Source organism: Schistocerca piceifrons, chromosome 1, assembly GCF_021461385.2.
Source record: "Schistocerca piceifrons isolate TAMUIC-IGC-003096 chromosome 1, iqSchPice1.1, whole genome shotgun sequence".
NCBI classification, from domain to species: domain Eukaryota; kingdom Metazoa; phylum Arthropoda; class Insecta; order Orthoptera; family Acrididae; genus Schistocerca; species Schistocerca piceifrons.
Genome location: NC_060138.1, coordinates 763,773,421 through 763,795,462, shown reverse-complemented (window position 1 = coordinate 763,795,462; position 22,042 = coordinate 763,773,421). Strand labels below are relative to the sequence as shown.

Below are 22,042 nucleotides of genomic sequence, written 5' to 3'. Positions count from 1 at the left end.
TCCCAAGAAGACATTGACACACATAGACCAGTTCCTGCACAAACTGTCAAATCACTACCCAAGCCAGAAAAGAGGGGTGATTAATACTCTCATAATGCATACAAGATGCGTATGTGTGCTGCAGCACCTCAGATGAAACTTGGAAATTGTTATGAAGAGCAATGGGTACTTCACCAGTTACATAAGAAGTTTTACAGAATCTAACACTCAACAAAGTGACACATTGGAAAAGAAATGTCAGGTATGGTCTTTCGACCGCACATTCCTGGGTCATGGATGGATCAGCCATATACTGTATGAACATGGTATAAAGATTATTTATAAACTGACAAAAAAGATCAAAAAGTGTATCAGACTGGCAAGGAATGAAAGGAACCCACTTGTAATCACATACCATGTACATGTGGAGAAGTCTATGTTGGAATGACTGGATGATTAGCACTAGGATCACCAAACTTAAGTGGCACTGCATGTAGGGGCAGGTGGACAAATTGGCCATGGTGGAGCATGTGGGACTAACCATATAATAAAATTTAGTTAATTGGATAAATAAAAAATCTACTCACCAACTTTCCTTCACATTCTTTACAGTAGGTCTCCCCTCACCTGCAGTTCTGGGTGACTTTCCCAAATCTACCCCTTTCCCTAGACTTCTCCAGTCCTTTTCCTTCACCACTCTTCCTTCCCCTTCAACCCTTCAGCCTGAGAAGCAGCCACTGGCTCCGAAAGCTTGCCAGTTGCAACCATATTTTATTTGTGTGGTCTGTCGCCACTTGGTGAGTAGATTTTTTATCTATCCAATTAAATAATTTTGTCAATAAGTGATTGTTTTCGACCACATAATGAAATTCATCAACACTGAAGTTGTTGCTATGGAGAAGAACTACCACACCCACTTGTTCAGGAAAGCTATAGACATCCACAGAAATGACAATAACTTCAACAAGAAGGAAAGCCTAAAGGTAAATTGATCCTGGATTCCCATGTGGCAGCAAATGAGATTGAAGGTAGTGAGGACAGAATGCAGCTGTAGTAACCATGGAAAAGCCTTCTGATATTGGTGTGCCAGGTACACATAATCTGCTGTTACAATCTAGACCCTCGTCCACCACCAGCAATAGACAGTGAAGCTTTGATGATACCAGCAACTCATGTTGGCAGAATGACACAAAATCGTCAAAGAAATGTCATCTGAAGAACCCGAGGCAGAAGTTAACAGATAATTTGGGGGAAAAAAGAGAGGATGTACTTCAATGCTGGCTTTGCTGCCTAGTATAATTAAGAACTTTTAAATTTGGGTCATAATTTTGAAGATTTTGGAATCTGAATACTGTGATACTTTTTACCAACCTTGGAAAATGTACTTGATGGCACAGCAAAATGATTGGGTGCTAGAGCAAGACTGCTGTGTCCAAAAGAGAATCAAATTCCCACATCATTTGAATAGCACAAATTTTCTGATGATAATTTGAGAAATAACTTATTTATACTTATTGAAAAATCATAAACTGTGTATGCTCAACCTGTTCAAGAAGAAGAGCTTGCATCTGCTTCTGTCAAGGCTGGAACAAAGGAAAACCATCAAATCATTTCTGTTGATTCACACATGATTCAGCATTCTTGTGGATTTATTTGGGATTCAGGTCAGTACTGTTTCAGGTGACCTGAATTCTGGTTTAGTTAAGCTTTGTGTTGGCAGTGTTGAACTGGCATAAGATGTAGTTCTCAATCTTCAGTTTATACTTCTACAATGATGAATGATGGGCTGGAAATATGTGGGAGATCTCAGTTGAGCAGCAAGATACATTCACAAATTTCATGTATCCTTGAGGAACATGGTATTAAAACACTTGGCACAGAGAAATGATCGATGCTCAGTTCCTAAGCACCATCATTTGGCAATTCTTCCTGCACTTGCTATTGCATCAATGGGCTGTCAGTATGTACTGTTTCCCAGATATTATTTCCCAAAGTAAACCAAGAATCTGTAATGGCTAGGACTTGGTGACTTTGCTAGTCTTAAAGCACTTTAGATTCTTATAAAAGGAGGCCTTCCTAAAGCCTCTTGTTTAGAAAAAAATTAGTGGCTGAAATTCAGAAAATATTTGAACTGATCATTTTTTCCCCTCAACTTTGAGTGGCCATAGTGACCAACCTATTCAACCTTGAATCGTGCAAGCTGTAAGTTGGTTACTAACTTAGCAGCAAGTTACTGCAAAATATATCACAGAGAGACTACTCCAACTATTATGTAATCTATTATCAAAACGAAAAAAAAAAAACTCTGGAATGTGACATACTTGATATTTCAACTGCCATCACTTGAATGAGAGCTAAAATTTTTCATAATGTGTTTGGTAATTGTTGGATTCTACATACCAAATTTCAGTAATATCTGAGATGCTAAGATGAAGAGATTAGACCAATTGGAATGGAGTGATCCTCTATTGTTATCAGAACTTCTATATATGGGTTGGATGAAAAGTAGTGGCAATACAGTTGCAATTTATACAAGACTTTATTGACAGACATTCATCATATTACAAGCCACATCTCAATCACCTTCCTCAGATCTCAATCAGCTACCCCTGCAGAGATGGAGGGTATTGTACAATGTCAACACATCCATCTCTGCCAATGTCTCACAAGGAGCAGTCTATGCCATGAGTGATGTCTTCTTGTAGAGGGTGCCACGAAGAGACTGCTTCAGTTTGATGAACAGGTCATGATTGCACAGACTCATATTGGATGAATACGGTGGATATTCCAGTATTTCCCGTCCCATGTAAGCAGGAGCTCCAGCATGGGGTTTGCCGTGTGACACTGTTCATTGTCATGAAGGATGATGAGATGCAATGACAGGAGGAAACATTGTCATATGCTCAGACCATGTGCCACTTCAAACTCGTTCCATCCAGATTTTTTGTGTTTCCTAAGCATACTGTTAGGGTATTTGACCTGGCCTCTTGCACTTTCAAAGAGTACACACAGCAGTTGACTCAAACACAGCTGTTGCTGCTCACTGCAATGCTTCAAATGACCTTCTGCTGTCAGTTACAGACAGCATGCATTCCATGTGATGCACATCCTTCATGTTATGGTAGTGTTGCCACTAGTTTTTATCCAATCCATGTGAATGAAGCACTGAATCAGACCCTTGTTAACCTACATTAAAAATAAATTCATTCAGAACTGCTCATAAGCCCTACTCATCACTTAGACATAGAAGTAGGATATTACATTATCTGTCCACAGTGCTGGTACTGAAAATATTTGTCCATGGTGCTTGTAATAAAAATACAAAGAAATAAAAAGTTACAAATGACTGCACATCAGAGACAAGATGTAATTTTGTAATATGAATGCCTCTACTAGGAGTACTCTCTGCCAATGTTCATATTTGGACTGTATTAACTTACTGACTTTGTTAACATAAAGAACAGATTGAATGCAATGCATACTTGTTGTTGTAATGAGTGCATTTCCACAGAAACGGTCCGTGTTAACAGGAACACCATTTTGGCTTGGATTTGGAATCACAATGAAATCTCCTGTACAAGCTCCATCATTCAATGCTGCAGCAGGCTGCCCTGAAAAATGCAAGCAGAAGAACTATTTCAGTTTAAGCAAAAATAGATGACTTCAAATTGAAGTAATCTCCATCCCACTATCATTGGTGTTTCATATAAGTTCCTCTCTGTTGTAGTGTCACTACCATTTTGTGTGCAAATCTGTGGAAATATGTGGTGAGGTATTAGAGTAGCTGGTGGTAGCTGGTTAGTGCAGGTTTTGTCATATTGGTTAAAACAACAGAGCTGCTGAATTATTACAAGATGGGGCAGGCTTGCTCAGTGAAATCTGCCAGTGCAGCGATAATGCACAGCACGAGCAGGAGATTTCTTAATGAGTTTCAGTGATGTTACCAAGACCGTGAGCAGGAACAGTGCAGTGACATAGCATGTGCACTGCTATCTTGTATAAATAGCAATCATGTTGGTAGCAGTTTCATTCACAGCCCAGAAGTTCTACCAGGACATAGGGGGCTCCGCCTGATGAGAGACCATATGGGACCACCTGCAGCACTCATGAGCTAAGGTCTCTGTCACAGTACCACCTGCTGGACTTAGTGGCACAGCACAGCAGGCCACCCCAGGCTTCCTTCATGAGCAAACTGGACTCCCACCCAGAGGCAGCTGGTCACATAAAATGTACATCAGCCACCCTCTACCATCGTGGTGTGGACGCCACCATGTTGTATGCCAATGGCTGCTGGGACACAGTCTTTCATTGCAGAGCTGGCAGCTGTAGCAAAATCCCTGATTGTATTCATGTAGCACTAATGTGAGGTGTTTTTGGCATGACTCACACAAAAGGGTCCCATGCCACACATTGAGTACAGGCATCAGCAAAGCTGAGTCTGCATGGGCAGCCAGCTCGCTGGGCACTAGTTGTCATCTCACTGGCCACTGGCCTCTCCTCACGTGGAGTTGGGGCATGGTCAATATCCTGGACTGAAGTAGCGTATATGTATAAGTAAAATAAAATAATAAATTTTGACAGCTGAGTTTCTCTGGACTTTCACCAGCCTGCCACCTGCCATCCTGCACTGTGGCCACCCATCCAACCCCAAGGTCAGCTATAGTTGGGTCAGAAGTGGTGGTGTCATCTTTGGTTGGCAGCAGCTGGTTCAGCATCCATGCAGCTCAATGTCTGGGCCACGGCCAGCACTGCCAATGCAGTGCGGTGAGTGAGAGAACTGTGGGTTATTTTTTGTTTCTGTGACAGACATGGGATCTATGTGCAAGTGTCATCGTAACCTATAGGTTACTTTGTTTAGGCCAGAGGAACCAGCTAATCTTTCTGAAGTTTAGGGTATGCTGGACATTCACTGAGCACTCTACTTGGATGTACAGTGCCACGCACTGAGTCAGTGTCTGTAACTTGTTCTACAAGCCACCATTATGGCCATGTTGCAAGGCAATGCATAAGGTATAATTTGCTGGTAATTTTCAGTGTGTGAATTGTTCTGTACTTCTACTGTATGTATTGTGTGTGAGAGAGGGATAAAGCTGTTGCAGTAGCAAAGTTAGAGATATGGAGACAGAGGCAGTATGTTTGTTGATGGAAAAAGTAGCACAGCTGTCAGCAGATAATACAGAATTGCAGGGACAATTTGTAGTTAAGCACAAGCAAATAGCACTGTCCCAGTCATGAGACCATGAGTTTGATACAGCTGCCACTAGCCTAATTATCCCCTCTCTGTAAGTTCTTCTGAGGCTGTGGTATTGTTTGTTGAGGACATGACGAAACTTGTTGTTAGACACAATGAGTACATATATAGAGACATAATGTGTGATAATAGGTGTTTTGTGGAGAGGGGGGAGGGGGGGGGGGGGGGGGGAGGGAAGAGCAAGAAGTCTAAGTTTTGTAGGACATGGAGAACATGTGTCAGTAACCAGTAAAGACCTAGTGAGTGAGGCAATGGAACCCAATATGCCATAGGTTGTATGGGGTAGGAGATAATGAAGTAAGGCCATTGGTGTCAGTGGAAACAGATTTTTAGTTGGAGGCAGTTCAGATGAAGCAGTGGGTGGGAACAGTGCCTCATGTAATCAAGGGTTACTGCATGATCCTTGGGTTGGATCCTTTGTATAAACATCATTCCAAGATTGACCTTTGGAAAAATGTGGTGGAACTTAGTGGGAAAACATTCCAGCTAGGGAAAGCAGTTACCAGTGTAGAGCTGTCATGAGGTGTGTCTATAGTGTTGGGTGCTCTGATTAAATCATGCACAAATACACTAAGGCTTGATTTGGATAACTGTGCCAGGTGGCACTGGAAAATTGCTTTGTGTGAGGGTGGAGCCAGACTTACATTATGTGTAATAGAGCCATTGGAAGGAAACAATGTGTTAGATTTAGTGAGTTGTTTTTTTAAAATGAGTATTGTACACATACAGGAGAGACATGGTAGGAAGGTAGCAGCCACAAATCTCAATAATTTTGATGCTGAAGAAGTGAAGTTGATGAAGTGAATGTTTGTAACAAGTTTGGACATTCTGGAGGAGTAGGACTTGTGCACAGAGGATGTAAACCATGAACCCAAACAGGCATCTGCTAAGACTGCATTATGCAAGAAGGTGGAGCATCTAAATGGTGTACAGAGAGTGCAAATGGAGGAGTTATTGTTGGAGCTTGAAGAATTATTTCTCCTGGGTCCATTGCCAACAATGCTCACTACTCAGCACTAAGTTCCAGCAGGCAATGAAGCACCAGTGTATCACAGACCATATTGGGTATCTCAATATTTACAACTGAATATGGAGGAGTTTATCAACCAGCAGTTGACTGATGGGATGATAGAAGAGAGCAATAGTCCATGTGAGGCAGGAGTTGTGATTGTGTCAAAGAAGTCTACAGATGGCTCTAGGATATACAGGTTTTGCTGTGATTACCATCATCTTAACAGTTAGACTGTGTCTGATGAATAGCCTGACCTAACATCACAGAGGCCATTGATAACTTGGGGCAGTGTCGGTATTTCTCTACCATGTATTTAAGAATTAGCAGGAGGTGGTTCTGGAGGATCAACCAAAGACAGTATTTTCGGTACCCTGTGGTCATTACCAAAATTGGAGGACACTGTTATGATTGAAGAGTATTCCTGCAACGTTTCAGTGATTTTTGGATGAAGTACTGAGGGAACTAGAGTCTCTTCCATGTCTAGTCTACCTGTATGATACAATTGTAGTCTCAAAAGATGTGGAGGAGCAGAGGCAACATCTGATGGAGATATTTAAGAGGTCGTGGGCTGCACGTCTGGTGTTAATTATTGAGAAGTGTCATTTTGCATTGGAGGAAGTAGGCTACTTGGGGGCATATGATTAGCAAAGATGGGATGAAAACAGAGTTGAGACTGGTTTGAGAAGTAAAAGGTTTCCCAGTTCCCAAGTTGAGTAAGAGAGCTACAACTGTTTTTGGAACTCTCAAACTATTATTGGAAATTTGTGAAGGGATTTACTGATATAGCCAATCACTCACACAGCAATTGAAGAAAGGTACAAATTTAATGTGGATGGAGGGAATGTCAAGCTGTATTTGAAGAAGAGAAAAAAGTTTTAATGTCAAGTCCAGTTTTAATTACTCTTGATTTTAAGAAGTTGTTTGTACTTTCTTCTCCTGTATCAAACCATTCTTTGGGTGTATCCAATGTCAAGAGGTCAATGGTGAGGAGCCTTCTGCTCTTATCATGGCTGTGCTGCACCTTTCATCTGAAGCAGATGGGGGGTGCAGCAGAATCAGCACCTGGAGGAAGGAGTTCTATTTTCCAAACAAGAGGATTGTTGGCTACCAGCCATCAATGGGTGCTGGTATTAGTATTTAATGTAAAGGATTTCTGGAATGAAGTGAGGAGGTGTGTTCTGGACTTTGATGGGGAGCCAAGAGCAGGTATGCACTAGGGGAAGTTTCCAGGGAATGTGAGAAGTTGCATAAATCTTATGAACAATTAGGGAACAGATACAGTAAGTGGTGCTGTGTTCACTACGTCACCAAAAGAGGGATTGGATAGATGCTGGAGAGAGAATTTTGAAGATGGTGTTTGGAACAGCTGATGCCAGCAACATCAAAGAACTGAATGGGATAGTAGAGGTCATGAAGAAATTGGCAGAGGATAGTGAGTTGGAGGTGGAATGGCACACCATTCAGAAACTAAACTTGAGTATGGAGTGTTGACCAAGACATGTGTGTTTCAGAAACTGATGAGAGAGGTGGTGATGTAGGCAAAGACATCACAGGACACTGTAAACTGAGATCTGGGGATCATGCAAGCATGCATGGATGTGTTGGATGCAAGAATCACCATAACAAGCATGTTACAATCACTAGCAGACACTGTGTGTGATGCACAAGTGGTAACAGCAAGCCTACAGGAAGCTATTGATCATTATTTGCAGGGGCAGCTGAGCAATACTTGTTCAGGTTGCAAAGAGTACAGCAGGAACTGCCTCTGAACTGAGATTGATTGTAGAGCCCAGTAGGCAGAGTTTACATTTTTATTACCATTTGGCATGAGTAGAGCAGAGGACTGACTAGGCATAGTTTTACATACTGGTTTAGTTGGCAGTAGTGGGGAAACATGCATAACTCAAATATTACACCATTCACCTCTATCCAGTGAAATGGGGAATCCCAGGGGAATTTGGACAAGTAAGGACAGGTGGCATGTTGTTAATCTCTGAGGAAGGAGAAAGACATGTAGTGATGACAGAAGAGGAACTGTACTGCTGTCAGAAGAAAGAAGAGTGCAGTGTGTCTGGCTTGGGTGATTCAAACTGGTGAAAACACATGTGTAGTGTAGCTGTCCTTATGCAGAACAAATGGGATAAATTGTCTGAGGGACACTGTGAAACCTCAACTGTATTTGCAACAAGTGGGGTTACACTGGATTTATTCTGTGCCCAACAATGTTGTAGTGGTGGCAAGTTGCTACGGGCAGTACAGGTTCATGGAAACAAGGTGGATAGAGCTGAGGGCTAGTGGGTTGTTGATTAATAGGACAAGAGGTGACATAATGGGGCCAATCTTCCATGTACAAGCTACAGTTATTGGAGTAGCCCAGTTGAACATGTCACAGCAACAGTTGTGCTGGCCAGGTGAACCACTAGAGATACTCCTGATGCAGCATCAAACCTTTTTGAATAATACATTGAAACCAGACCTGATCCATTCCCTGAGCCAATTAGTAGCTGCAAAAGAAGGGCAGACTTCTGCAGAATAGTAGAGGCAGCATGCTAAACAATTTAGGGAGGGCAATGATGAGTAGCTGTGACTTTGAGCATCATGATATCTAGCACCATAGTGGCTCTAACTTAGCTGTTCATAGCCTTCATTATCAGAGGCAGAGAGTGACCCATCGACCCAATCCATCTATGTACAGATTCTGGCAGACTGAATCCCTAGAGCATGAAACTGAGTGAATGTGGAATACCATAGTGTGAATGTTAATAAGATATGTATTATCTAGAGTTTAAGAGGATGTGAGGCCATGGAACAAGTCATGAGCATTTGTAAAGAGAATTGCCAAAAGAACATGACTGGCAGGATGTAAAATATAAAGGGATGATGTGACATGTGCTCCAAAGGAACCAACAGGCTATTAAATGGGGTAGGAATAAACCACTTAATAGCTAGTGGAAGTCTAGTAAGTAAGGTTTATAGCTTAAATGTGCTCCTGAACCTTGTGAGTTAAGCCATCAGACACTTTTACGATAAAAATTTGTTCTGAAAATGTGATATCCTGCTACAGATTGGTCTTGAGTGAGATGTGGGAGCTGTGTCTTTTTGTGAAGGAGGATAGTGTAGTGCTGCTACAATTTTATGGGCAAATCTATGGAAATATGTGGTGGAGTATTGCCACTGCCTCTGGTAGCTGAATTACAGCAACACAGCTATAGAATTATAGCAAGACAGGCCAGACTCTCTTGGTGAAACCTGCCAGCACTGCAGTAATGCACAGTACAGGCAAGGGGATTTCTACCATCAACAGGTTTCAGTGGTGTTGCCAAGAACATGACAAAGTGGCACATTAGTGTAAAAAGTGCACTGATATCTTGTGTCATGCTGTCATGTCTGTAGCAGTTTCATCCACAGTCCAGCAGTTCTACCAGGCCATGAGGGCTGTGCCAGACAAAGAGACCACATGGAGTTGCCAGCAGCACTCATGAGTTTGGGTCTCTGTTGTACCAGGTTCCTGTGCTAAGTCCACTTTCTGGTCTTAGAGCAATGGTGCAGGAGGCCATCCCACGATCATTACATCAACGAGCAGGTTGCATCCAGTGCACGGCAGCCATCTTCCACCATTGCAATGTTCGTGCTGCTGCGCTGCATACCAAAGACCACTGGGTCACATTCATTCATCACAGAGCTGGCAGCCATAGAAAGATTCCTGACTGTCTTCATGCACCACTGATGCAAGATGTTTGTGGCACAATTCTGTGTTGGGGTCACATGCCACAGACTGAGCACAGGCATCAGAAAATCTGGACTCATGCGGGCAATCAGCTGGTTAGTCACTTGTTGTCATCTGGCCAGTTACTGGGCTCTCCTCACTTGGAGTTGAGGCATGTTTGCTACCCTGCACTGACTTAGCATGAATGTAAGAATAAAATAAAATGTTAATTTCGATAGCAGAGTCCCTCTGGGTCTTCACCAGCCTGTTATCCCACCACAACCTTCCGCTGCCTCCCATCCTACATAGTAGCCACCCCTCTACCCCTAGAGTTGGCTATACTGCTTTATGTTAATATAAATACAGGATGTTCAAAAAGTCTCTCCACAGTGCCGTATAATTGTTAGCTGCACGTGCCGTATGCCACAGTGAATATACTGAAATGAAACTCAGTGAAATACAAGTTATTAATTTATTGAGTATTCAGTTTTACTTAAATTTTCACATTAAATTTTGAAAGTGTCCCTGACTTGAAGGGAAGTAACCCAGACAGGCAAACAATCATATGGCATGTGTGGCTAACAATCATACGGCACTGCAGAGAGGCTTTCTGAACACCCTGTATTACTTGTGAAGAATAATCATGTACTGTATTTCACACAGTGGATGCCAGTACATTACATAGTGAATGCACTGTAATGTGAAAGAGCTGCTGTCTAATACTTGCTCAGAGAAAAGTAACTTTGTCAGATTATGCTACTTTCCAAATTTTGCTCTGAATATTGAGTAGGAGGGAAGTCACTTACTGAACAAATATTTTCCTGATTACTTCTGGGAGTGTGTGAATAAAAATACAAATAGTACTTCATGTGAATGAAGATATTTTGTAGGTGTAAGAGACATTATACTAGTACTCATTTCTTTAATTAAGTTACTGCTATATCTTTTATGATCAGACCGTACAGATACTTTTAATCTTAAACTCTGTCTAGAACTAAGCTTCTCTAAAGCAGTCTACCAGGTAATACATTACGACAAAGTGTACAAACAAAAGTAATCAATTTTTCACAATATAATGTAATTGGACAGATAAAAATCTACTCACCAAGTGGCAGAAGGAGAAAATGTTTATAAAGATTAAGTAAATGAGCAAGCTTCTGGAGTCATTGGATACTTTTTCTGGCAGAAGAGTTGAAGAGGAAGGAAGAGGACTGAAGGAAAAGGATTGGTGAGGTTTAGAAAATGGGAAGAGTCAAGAAAAATTGCTCTGATCCCCGGTCAGGGGAGACTTACCAAATGGGATGAGAAGGAAAAACTAATTGTTGGGGACTGCAACAGGACAATATTTTAAAACCTGCCAGTTTAAAGGCATGAGTTAGGGTAGTAAGTGAGACAGAGATTACTGTTAAAATATCATGCAAGGGTTAATAAGAATAGAAAGCTAAGTGCATTGTATTTGTTAGAGGTGGAGGGCAGGGAAAAGTAGGTTAGAAAATAAAAGATATAGAAATCTAACAAGGAGTGTAGAAAGTAAGAGTTAATGAGAAAAAATGCTGAGACTAAAGAAATTAACATATGTTAAGGCCAGGTTATGAATGAGCACCAATACAATGTTGAAACACCAGTTCCCACCTGTGGAGTTTTGAGAAACTGCTGTCAGTGAAGAGAATCCACATGACATGTGTGATGAAACAGGCACCAAGATAATGACTGTCATGTTGTAGAGCATGCTCTGCACTCTTTTGGTTAGGAATGACATTATATGTTAGTTGGTAATGCCATCAGTCTCAAAACTTCAATTTACCTAGGAGAATATTGTGATTCACCCAATCAAATGCCTCAGAAAGGTGGTAGAAAATACTAACTGGTGCTATTAGGTTATTTATTGCTTGTAAAATTTGGCGAGTGAACAAGTAAATGACATTCTGAGTATAGCAACTCTTCTGAAATCCAAATTCTGTTTTGCTGTGGATGTTATTGTTATTCAGGTGAGATGCTTTTGTAGAAAGGACAAACGTGTTGCACCATTTATATTCTGAAAATATACACAATTGTAAACTTTGATTTTCACTGATGGCAATGTTAGCACAAAGGGCAACTAACATGTTTCTGTCTGAAGGCTGTTAAGTCCAGAATCGGTATGCCAATCAGGCAAAATTGCTGTAAGCATTGAGGCAATCATCTGATAAAAGCACCGTGTTGAAGATACTTGTTTGGTAAAACACCCTGTCCTTCTGCCTGAAGAAGTCCATGCATGAAGAAGTCCATAAATGTGTGCTGCACATTCTCATCTAACAGGAACCGTTGACCCTCCAAGGCCTTTTTTTAGGCACCAAAGGCAAGTTAAACACATTGGGAGAGATCAGGACTGTAGGGTGGGTGCTTGAGTGTTTCCCCCTTGAGATGGCATAACTTCCACAATATGACAATTGCTATATGGTGATGTGCATTTTCATGAAGCAACAGCACCACTTGTCGCAGTTTTCCCAGATGTTTCATCTTGATTGCATGCCGTAATTTCTCCAGTCTTGTGGAGTACAATTCTCCAGTGATGGAGGCAGCACATTCCTTGAAATCAATAAGCAATGAACCCTGGCAATCAATGTACTGGGTGTGTATCACCTTTTCAACAGATGGCTGGTTATTGAACTTTTTGGTGGTTTTTGACAGAGATGCTAACCTGTACACATTCAGCTTTCTCCAATGGATGTCGACTGGTGTCTGTCATGTTTAGACACATTTGGTATTAACATCATCGTAGATCATGTTTTTGCATTTACTGGACGTACATCAGAAAGACAGAAACGACACATTAACCCCTTGCTTTCATGTCAGTACTTCTACACCAGTATTGGAGTCACACTGTGTTGCATATATACTACAGTAGTGTCCTCAAATGAAAACTTTTTGACCATACCTTATAATTGTGCTGTGAATTAGCAATTTGTGGCACAGTTGAATTCCACTCCTTCTTGGCAGCTGGCTCCAGTGCTAGTATGCATCCCTGTCATGGCAGAGGGTACACAAATCTGCTTATCTGCCAAATGCAGTTACAAGCTAAGGGTAGGAACAGGCAAGTGTGATAGTGGAGAGGCAACTGATGCTGAGTGATGGAAACAGCATCAACTTAGAGCCAGTGTTGGCTCCTGTGGAAAGCCGTGGGATAAGACTTCGAATTCAGAGCACCAGGGCCATGGTCGACATGCTGCCAGGTCTCACTTATGCCTCAGCATAGCCGGTTTGGGAAATTGGGCAGCTAGAAGCTGCACCTGAGATGACCAATGGCACTTGCCTGCTGGCATCTTTGATAGCAGCCCCCTGTACAGTGAGGACACAGAGGACACTTTGGTCATGAGGAGCTACAGGAGAGCCTGTGTGGGCTGTGTCAGCTGTGTGGGGCTGTGTCAGTGTGCAGATAGCCAGCAGGACAACAACACAGCTAGTGACTATCTGAGAGGACCCTCAACTGGACAACACAGAGCAGGAAGTTTGTGTTCCAAAGCAGCAGAAGCAGTTTTGTGTAGTTTGGGTATTGTGCTTGCAGCACTTGGCTTGTTATCAACATGGGGTATTGGTCACTGTAGGTGAGTGCTTGGCTTCATGGCTGCAGGGAAGGTAGTGCTGACAACATACAGGCTGCTATTAGCCATGGTGTGTGTTTGATCACAACAGCTAGAAGAGCTTGTGCCAGTTCTGTTCAGTGCATGTCTTTCAGTTTAAATTGCACAAGAGACTATAGTTCAGTAATGGTGAGACTGGCGAAGGGCCTGGTATGTTAAAACCTAAGAATCCATATTTTATTGTTAACTGTGCTCAACTCTTTTGTGTGTGGTTTATTATCTAGGTAATTTCTTCTTGTTAGCTGATTGTACAATACTAGTTTGGAGTGTCAGCTTCTGCTTGAGTATTTTTGGATACTATGTCTAGGGCTTATATTTGATTATTTTGGGTCTTTATCATCATTCTCTTACTGTTTACATAATTGTTTATCATGTTTTATTATCTAGGTGTATTGTTTTGTATCCTCCTTATTTTAAGGTATTTTGAGGGGCAGGGGGTTTTACTGTGTGTTATACTGAACTAGATATTAACACATTTGTGGTGGTGCCTGAGTCTCACTTGGGCACAGCCTACGCAACTTTATGAGTGAGACTCAGGTACCATCTCAAAAGGGTTAACATTATAACAAAATGAATCATTCACAAAAACAGAATAACTGAATCTTATGCTTCTATATAGGTCTAATGTTGCCACTGTCACTAGAATCAGCCTCAGAACCACAAAACATTCATTCAAGCTGTCATCTGGATCTTCATTATCACTTGAAACGTCTGAATATTCATGTCAAAAACCTATGAGAGTGTTTAAGATTTGTTCAGTTCCTTCCTTTTTCTGAATAGGGCTGCCTCTAAAAGCAGGAGGACCTTTAAGACAAAAATAGTAACTATTTGAAATATAAAAATATAATCAAAATGGTACATAAGCAAAAAGTACATGAGGGCAATCAAGTTTGACACACTGACTACTAGAGTAAACACCTAAATAGACAAAGTAGTTAAAATAAATCATAGAAGATGGCATGTATAGAGTGCGTTTAGAAAACTCAAGTGCTCTAGAGATCTGTCTGTAACAGGGGGCATAAGAAACACGAGTAAATGTGGGATCCATCCGAAATGTGTTAAGTTTGCTTTTTGTAATTTGAGCACTGCCTATTTTACTTATGTTTCATCTTACACATGAGTGCTCATATCTGTTGAGCTGGCTAATAAATATATTTAAGACATGTTGAGGATTTAAATTCACACAACCTCCAGCAACTTTCCTCTACCACTACTTCCTGCATCACACAGTAATACCATTTTAATGGCAAGTGGATAACACACACAAATGCACATTTAAAGTGTTGAGCAGTGTATAGTAAATCTGATAACAGTTCACTCAGGAGCAAAGAGAAGCTAGGTCAGCCCAAAGTGCCTAAAGAATTTTTGTGGCAATTAGTCACAGGTCTGGAATCAGTTGACCTCATACAATATGAGACCTTAACTTAATGTCATACACCAACCTTATTAATGTAAGGCAGAATTAGATATTTTTGTAGAATGTTGCTACAGATTACAAGCAGAAGAGATCCTTTATTCATTTCTTGGTCCATGAAGCCAGCCTGCACAGCTTCATAAACATGGAGACTATTAGGGAAAGAGCAAATATACTGTGTTGTCTTTTGCTCAATGCTCATGATCTACAGAATTAAGTAAGTATCAAGGTTTATGTTTATTAATTCTACTGTTTATCCCCTTTATCATTCTATTATATTTCCACTTGCATCATTGGATTAGTCCAACCTTTTGTACTAGCTTTGCAGTCTAATGGTTGCATTGCTGTTTACTATCAGGAGGCCCCAAATTCAGTTCCTGGTGACAACCTGGAATGGATTCCACTCAACCTTGTGTAGCTAAATGAGACGAAAGAAGCAGAAAAACTGACACAAAGGCTGTCAAAGTGGCTTTGGATTTTACAGGCTTACTCCAGGCTGGCAGCCATATGATTTTATCAACACATCAATGCCATCTTACTAAGATGAGCAAATTTGTTGCACTCATGCATCTATCAATAAAGGATACTATAATGTTTTTTTTGGGTTCAAAGTCTGTGTCACTGTTGTTTCTGTGAAAGAATATGATATCACACTTGAAAGAAGTGCCACTGAAGACTAGTTCTCAGTTGACAGAATATGCGAAGACGCAAAAAAGACCTTCTGATACCTACTAAAGAGAAAACTGCCTAATGCATCATCCTTTGCTACTCATTACTAATGTTTCACTACAAATACAAGGCTGAGCTTTGTCATTCCATTATATCTCTGCTTGCATCATTGGATTAGTCCAACCTTCTGTACTACCTTTGCAGTCTAATGGTTGCATTGCTGTTTACTGATATGGTGGTCCCCAATTCAGTTCCTGGTGACCGCCTCATATTTTTCTGCGTTGGTAATGTCTGTCCCAAAAAAATTCAACAATGTTGTCCCATCTTTAGGTAGATGGTTTGTATTTTTGAGATACGTCTAAAAAATTGCCATTTTAAATTACAAACCATAATTAAACTAAGAAACAATACAAAATGCTTGTAACTCTTATTGCTCACCAAGTAACGTGTTGTCTAATCCTCCTGTATCACCAGACACAGTAAAAGAGTATGGGTCTGCAGGATTCTGACTCCATTCAATACAGCAATAGCCAGGTTGCATCTGAACACATACTCCATAGTTGAGATTAACCAGTTCTCGTGTGCCTGCAAGAGCTGCAATACATAATTCCAATCATTATTAAAACATCCATTTTTATGACTGATCCAGACAAAAATATACAAAAAATAGATCATACACATGAAGTGTTAACCCATCATTCAGTTTCTAAACTATATTAATTTGTGTGAACAGAGGAATGCGTTTGTGATGATTTTTGCAGTGTCTGATTAATGGGAGCAACAATGCAATATGAAAATTGCCTGAGAGTGGGGAATACATTAGAACCTTAGAAGCAAGCTTACAGAGATAATCTTTGAGGCAGAATACTTTGTCACATATTTTTACACAAGCTAAGTTATTACATTTGACTTGTAAATAATAGATTTCAGCTATCAGTCATCCTTTTTAAATTTTATTGGTAGATCTAGATTTCAGCTAGAAACTAGCCATTCTCAATGCACTATCATTTTTTATCAACGCATATAATGCATGTTGGTTGAGCTTCATCCACAGTTCATTGAATATTACATTTGTCTTATATATGCAATATTTTTAAATCTATGGATATTGCTACATGGCTGCACAATGTGATATCTGTTCCAAACTCTTAAGAATGTTTGTATATGATAAAATTTCTATAGGTGGATCTCAAGTGATTCCAATGCTGGCCACCTCTTCCTTAAATACTGTTTGGATTACACTTTCTGTTAATGCTTTGATTATCATTATGCAAGAAATAGTTTACAAGTAACAATGGAGTACATTTTACTTACTGACATCAGCTGCTGGATTTGCCGTTGTTCCATAATTGAAGCTTTTGACTGTCCCAGTTGTGCTGGTGTAGTACATGAGACAACCAGTAGGTGCTGCAAAATTACATTTTTTTTTTAAAGAATGAACTTATTCATATCTATGTGCCAATCATATTATATAATAAGAGGACTCCCTTGACACCCCTTGCCCTAATCTACACACACACACACACACACACACACACACACACACACACACACACAACAACAACAACAACAACAACAACAACATTCTTTGGTGCCTCAAATGATGCAGGAAAAGAGTAAAACTTTGAAAGATATATGTGCGTGTGTATCTGGTATTTATGTGTGTCACTTATCTTTCATTTGCCAGTGACTGGTTACCTGTACTCATTTTTTGTATATTTTTACTTTTTATTACCTTAAGGTTGATTATTCATTCAGTCTTTTCTACTAAGACATTTTGTTTACTTTTTATGATGCATGATTACATAACTGTTTATGCTAACATCAAATAACATTCTGACCTCTGTTAATTTTCTTTACTTTTAAACATCACAAAATGTTATAAATTGCTGGCCACTGAAATTGCAACGCCCAGAAGGATATCAAATGATGAAGTTTTAGTTATTCTACATGGACAGTATAGTTGGAAGAATACATGATTAAGCTTGTAGGTCATTTGGGGATTTATAGGATGCAAAATTTAGTAATGGAGTTGACACCTGTGGCAGAAACAATGGTTCTACTTTGATTGTCACTGAGTTTAATTGTACTTGTATGACAAAATAAGGGTACACTATTGCATGCTGCTTCATCTTTCACAGAGTCTGTCAAGTGGTAATGTGTCAACATCTCAGCAACCCATAACAAGATGTTTTCAGTGAATGAGGAATCTGGTATTGAGATTGGTCAGGACAGCATGGTGAACATGTCGGCCATCAGTCTTGTGTTATCTTTTTGAAAGATAACTTCACAGAAACTTTGAAGATAGGGAGTATCCACTGGTGTTAACATATCAGAAATCTGACACTCACTGTCCATTTGTGAATCAGAAGAGGGTCGTGTCCTTGGTAGTAAAATAATGTGTGCCCAGTGGTACCCCGTGCCATCATAATAGGTTCTGACGCCATATGATGATGATGAATGCAATCCAGTGACATTCATTTCTTGGAATCTTTACTGATGGGAATGTATGTTGAAACACTGCACATAGTAACTGGATGCAATATTGTGCCACTCTGTATCCAGTGTTGTCACTGGGTGCACCACTGTTGGCACACCTCTCTCTGCTCACATTTCAAGGGAAGATGCAACAATGGTTACCATGTTCACAGACTGTGGTGCTCCTGATGTTGTTGCACTGTTAGGCATGAGTACTTGTCTCACAGCAAAGAAGCCCATTTCCTTACTTAGGATACATGACATGGGTGTATGACGTTGTGTGGCTGAGTGAACAATATGTCTGTTCTCTCGGGCATTAATTGGGTGAAACCACTGAGATCCTGTGTAGTGTTCCATCAATTCCATATTGACACGACAGTTTGGGGGAATCCAACCAACAGGAGTATCAATATAATGAAAGCGTATGCCACATTCCTGCTGCTGTTGAATTTTTATGCATGGAACTAACTAAATAACTGAGGATTTTATTGAAGCAGAGTCAATAACTTTCTAAAAAGCTGTGAATCCCACTCATATCAGTAACATGTACTCATGTTCCATTATATAATTTCATATGGTGACTTGCAGATCATCAATTATAATATACTCACATCTAAAGACAATGTCTTCTTTTGTTTGGTTCATAAAGAGAAGATTAATTTGTCTGTTAGCTTTTTTATTTATTGTTTTTGTGTGCCTCGATTTTTGTTTCAGTTTGGGGGGAACTGTCTTCTTTTGCAGACATTCTGTAAATGAGACTGCAATTTCCTTTTGTTTAACTTGTAAACCATCTTAATAACTATTATCTCTAGGTGACTTCCTTTTGTTACCATTCAAAAGGATTTATACTCCTCAAGTCTTTCTTGCAGAAAGTCACTGTTTTAACCTTACTAAATGCCTTCTATGAGAACTAACTAGAACAAATAGTTTGGAAATCCACTCATGGAAATATATTAGGCCAAATAGCAACAAACAGATCTGATCTCTTTGAGAATGTTCACAATTAAACTGGTACCAGTGACCATGAGGTACCTGTAGAGCAGTGGTTACCAAAATACAAGGTGCAATTAAAACATGCGGAAGAATTTACATGATCAGCAAACTACGTAAAGAGACAGTAGTGTTATATCCCACAAATGAACTCTGAACACTTAGCTCTAGAGAGGAACATCTAGAGGAACTGTGGCTCAGATTTAAAAGAATAGTTGACCATGTGCTGAATAGATATGTAGCTAGTAGAACTGTTCATGATGGGAGGGACCCTCCATGATATGGTATACAGCTTCTGTAAAGAAGCTGAGACTACTGCACAATAGGTGTAAAACAAAGCACAGGGCTAGAGATAGGAAGATGCTACAAGAAAAAGATCTGCCTGTCAAGAGGGTAACATGTGAAGCTTTCAGTGATTACTGTAACACGATATTATCAAAGAATCTCTCACTAAACACAACACAATTCTGGTCATATGCAAAGGCTGTTAGTGGTACTAAAGTTAGATTTCAGACACTAATGGATGGGACAGTGACCGAAATGGACGGTAGCAAAGCAAAAGCAAAAATGTCAAATTTCATATTCAAATGTTCCTTTATGAAGAAAAATAAAGGGACGTTAACTCAATTTAATTCTCACATTACTGTGAAACTGAATGACATGGATGTTAGTGTCAGTGCTAGTGATGAACAAATGAAGCTGAACAAAGCTCCAGAGTCCAATGGAATCCCTACCAGTTTCTATACCAAATTTGTGGCTCAGTAAGATCCTCCTTTGTAACCATAACCTACAGTAGACAATTTGATCAAAAGACCATGACCAGTAGTTGGAAGAAAGCACGTGTCAAACATACCTGCAGGGATGATAGCAGAAGTTATCCATGAAACTAGCATCCAATATCCTTAACATCCATTTGTTGTAAAATCTTAAAACATATTCAGAGTTCAAATTTAATGAGGTATCTCAAACCTTCTCCATGCCAACCACTATGGAGTCATTGATCATGTGAAACTCAATCTGCACTTTTCTCACACGATATCCTGAAAGCTATAGATTAGGCAGCAGTCGGGTAGATGCAGTCAGAAGCACAATTGCTTGGGGCATAAAGCAAAATTTGTGACTAGATTGAAGATTTCTTGGCAGGAAGGGTGCAGCATGTTGTCTTGGATGAGAGTCATTGACACATGTAGAAGTAACATTAGCTGTGCCCTAGCAAAGTGTTTTGGGGCCCTTGCTATAGAAGTTGTATGTTAGTGACATTGCAAATAATATTATTAATAACTTCAGACTTTTTGCAGCTGTTACCATTATCTATAGTAAAGCACTGAATGAAAAATGGCTGCACACGTAGTCAGTCAGATTTTGATAAGATTTCAAAGTGGTGCAAAGATTAACAACTTGCTTTAAATATTTAAAATGTAAAACTATGCTCTTTACAAAATGAAAGGATGTAGTATCCTATGACTACAATATCGAGTCACAACTGCAACCGGTCAACTTGTGTAAATACATGGGTGTAAGAATTTATAAAGTATGAAATGGAACAATCACAGACACATTTTCAGATAAAGCTTGAGGCAGAATACTAGGGAAGAAGTTAGAATACTAGGGAAATGCAATCAGTCTTCAAAGAGATTCCTTACAAAATAGTTGTGCAACTCATCCTACAATATTGCTCAAGTGAGTGGGACCCATACCAGACAGGAATGGCAGGAGATACTGAACAGATGCAGAGGAGGGTAGTACAAATGGTCACAGGTTTATTTGACTCATTGGAGTGTGTCACTGAAATGCTGAAAGAAACCAAACTGGCAGACATTTGACGAAAGACACAAACTATGCCAAAAAGTCCACTCAAAAGTTTTAAGTACTGGCTTTAAATGGTGAATCTAGGGATATTCTTCTTGCTTGGTTCATGTTATTCTGGCATGTTCCATTCCCATTCGTGTGAATCTAAAATCTTCTCTTTAATAGTTCCACTGTTCTATTTCAGATTTTCTCACTCTTTACCTTTTTCATATTTACAGAATCTTTTGCTCTTTGTGCAAGTACCTTGGTTAAATAATCATCCCTTTTATATACATTTGTATGATCTTCATTTCCCAAAATGCTGGAATTTTTACTTAATTAAATTTGCTATAACCATATATTTTAAAATAAATTGAGATAACCGAGATTTCATATTTGATGAATTTGTTTCTTTTTAGTTTCATACCTATTATTACTCTGTGTTTTACTAGTCTATAGTCACCAGAAATCCTTAAATGATGCAGAACCATTACATCTGGTATAATCTGTTTATCATTTGATGAACTTAAGTCAATTTCACTGTCAGTTGGTTCTTGATAAATCAATTTTCTATCTGCTTTGATCTAGATGAATGTGTTAAGGATAAATATATTGTGCTTTCTTGCAGAGTCAACTAATAAGGACCTCTGTCATTTCCATTATCATATGCAAAGTTTCCTGTTGAAAAAGCATTCCCTACTTTTGTCTTACTTTTTAATTAAAGAAATTCATTACAATCTTGTAGCTGGATCTCATATCATTTGTCAGTTTCTGTAACTCCCGATAAAAATTTTCAACATCCTCACCAAAAATGAGCTTTTTAGGCCAAGAATTTAATGATTTGTATTTAATTTCTTTGGTTTCTTATTAAGTTAAGTCTTTGTATTCTGACTGAGGTTCTTTCAATATCTGTTAATTGTTTATAATTTTCTTGTTAACAATCAAGTAAATGCCTGTGTTCCTTCCTGGTTGGCTGCTCCATTACAAAGCATGAGTCCAGACTTCAAATTTGTTTCATCTTCATTCTTTTACCACACATCCCATTTGATTTCCACCTCTACTAATCTATCTTCAGGTCCTGAAGTTCTGCAAATTGCACACATAAAAAAAAGTTTTGCATCACCTTGGTTCCAAG

At 39.6% G+C, this 22,042-nt stretch overlaps 1 protein-coding gene across 1 annotated transcript in view; it reads right to left on the bottom strand.

Moving 5' to 3' along the window:
• Nucleotides 1–22,042, bottom strand: part of LOC124774927 — a 127,675-nt gene that overhangs the window by 23,241 nt on the left and 82,392 nt on the right. The window contains exons 6-8 of the mRNA XM_047249612.1: nucleotides 16,966–17,058; nucleotides 16,090–16,245; nucleotides 3,462–3,590 (exon numbers count right to left, since the gene is read on the bottom strand). Of these exons, the coding sequence (XP_047105568.1) occupies nucleotides 3,462–3,590; nucleotides 16,090–16,245; nucleotides 16,966–17,058 (378 nt within the window). The remainder of the gene's footprint in view (nucleotides 1–3,461; nucleotides 3,591–16,089; nucleotides 16,246–16,965; nucleotides 17,059–22,042) is intronic.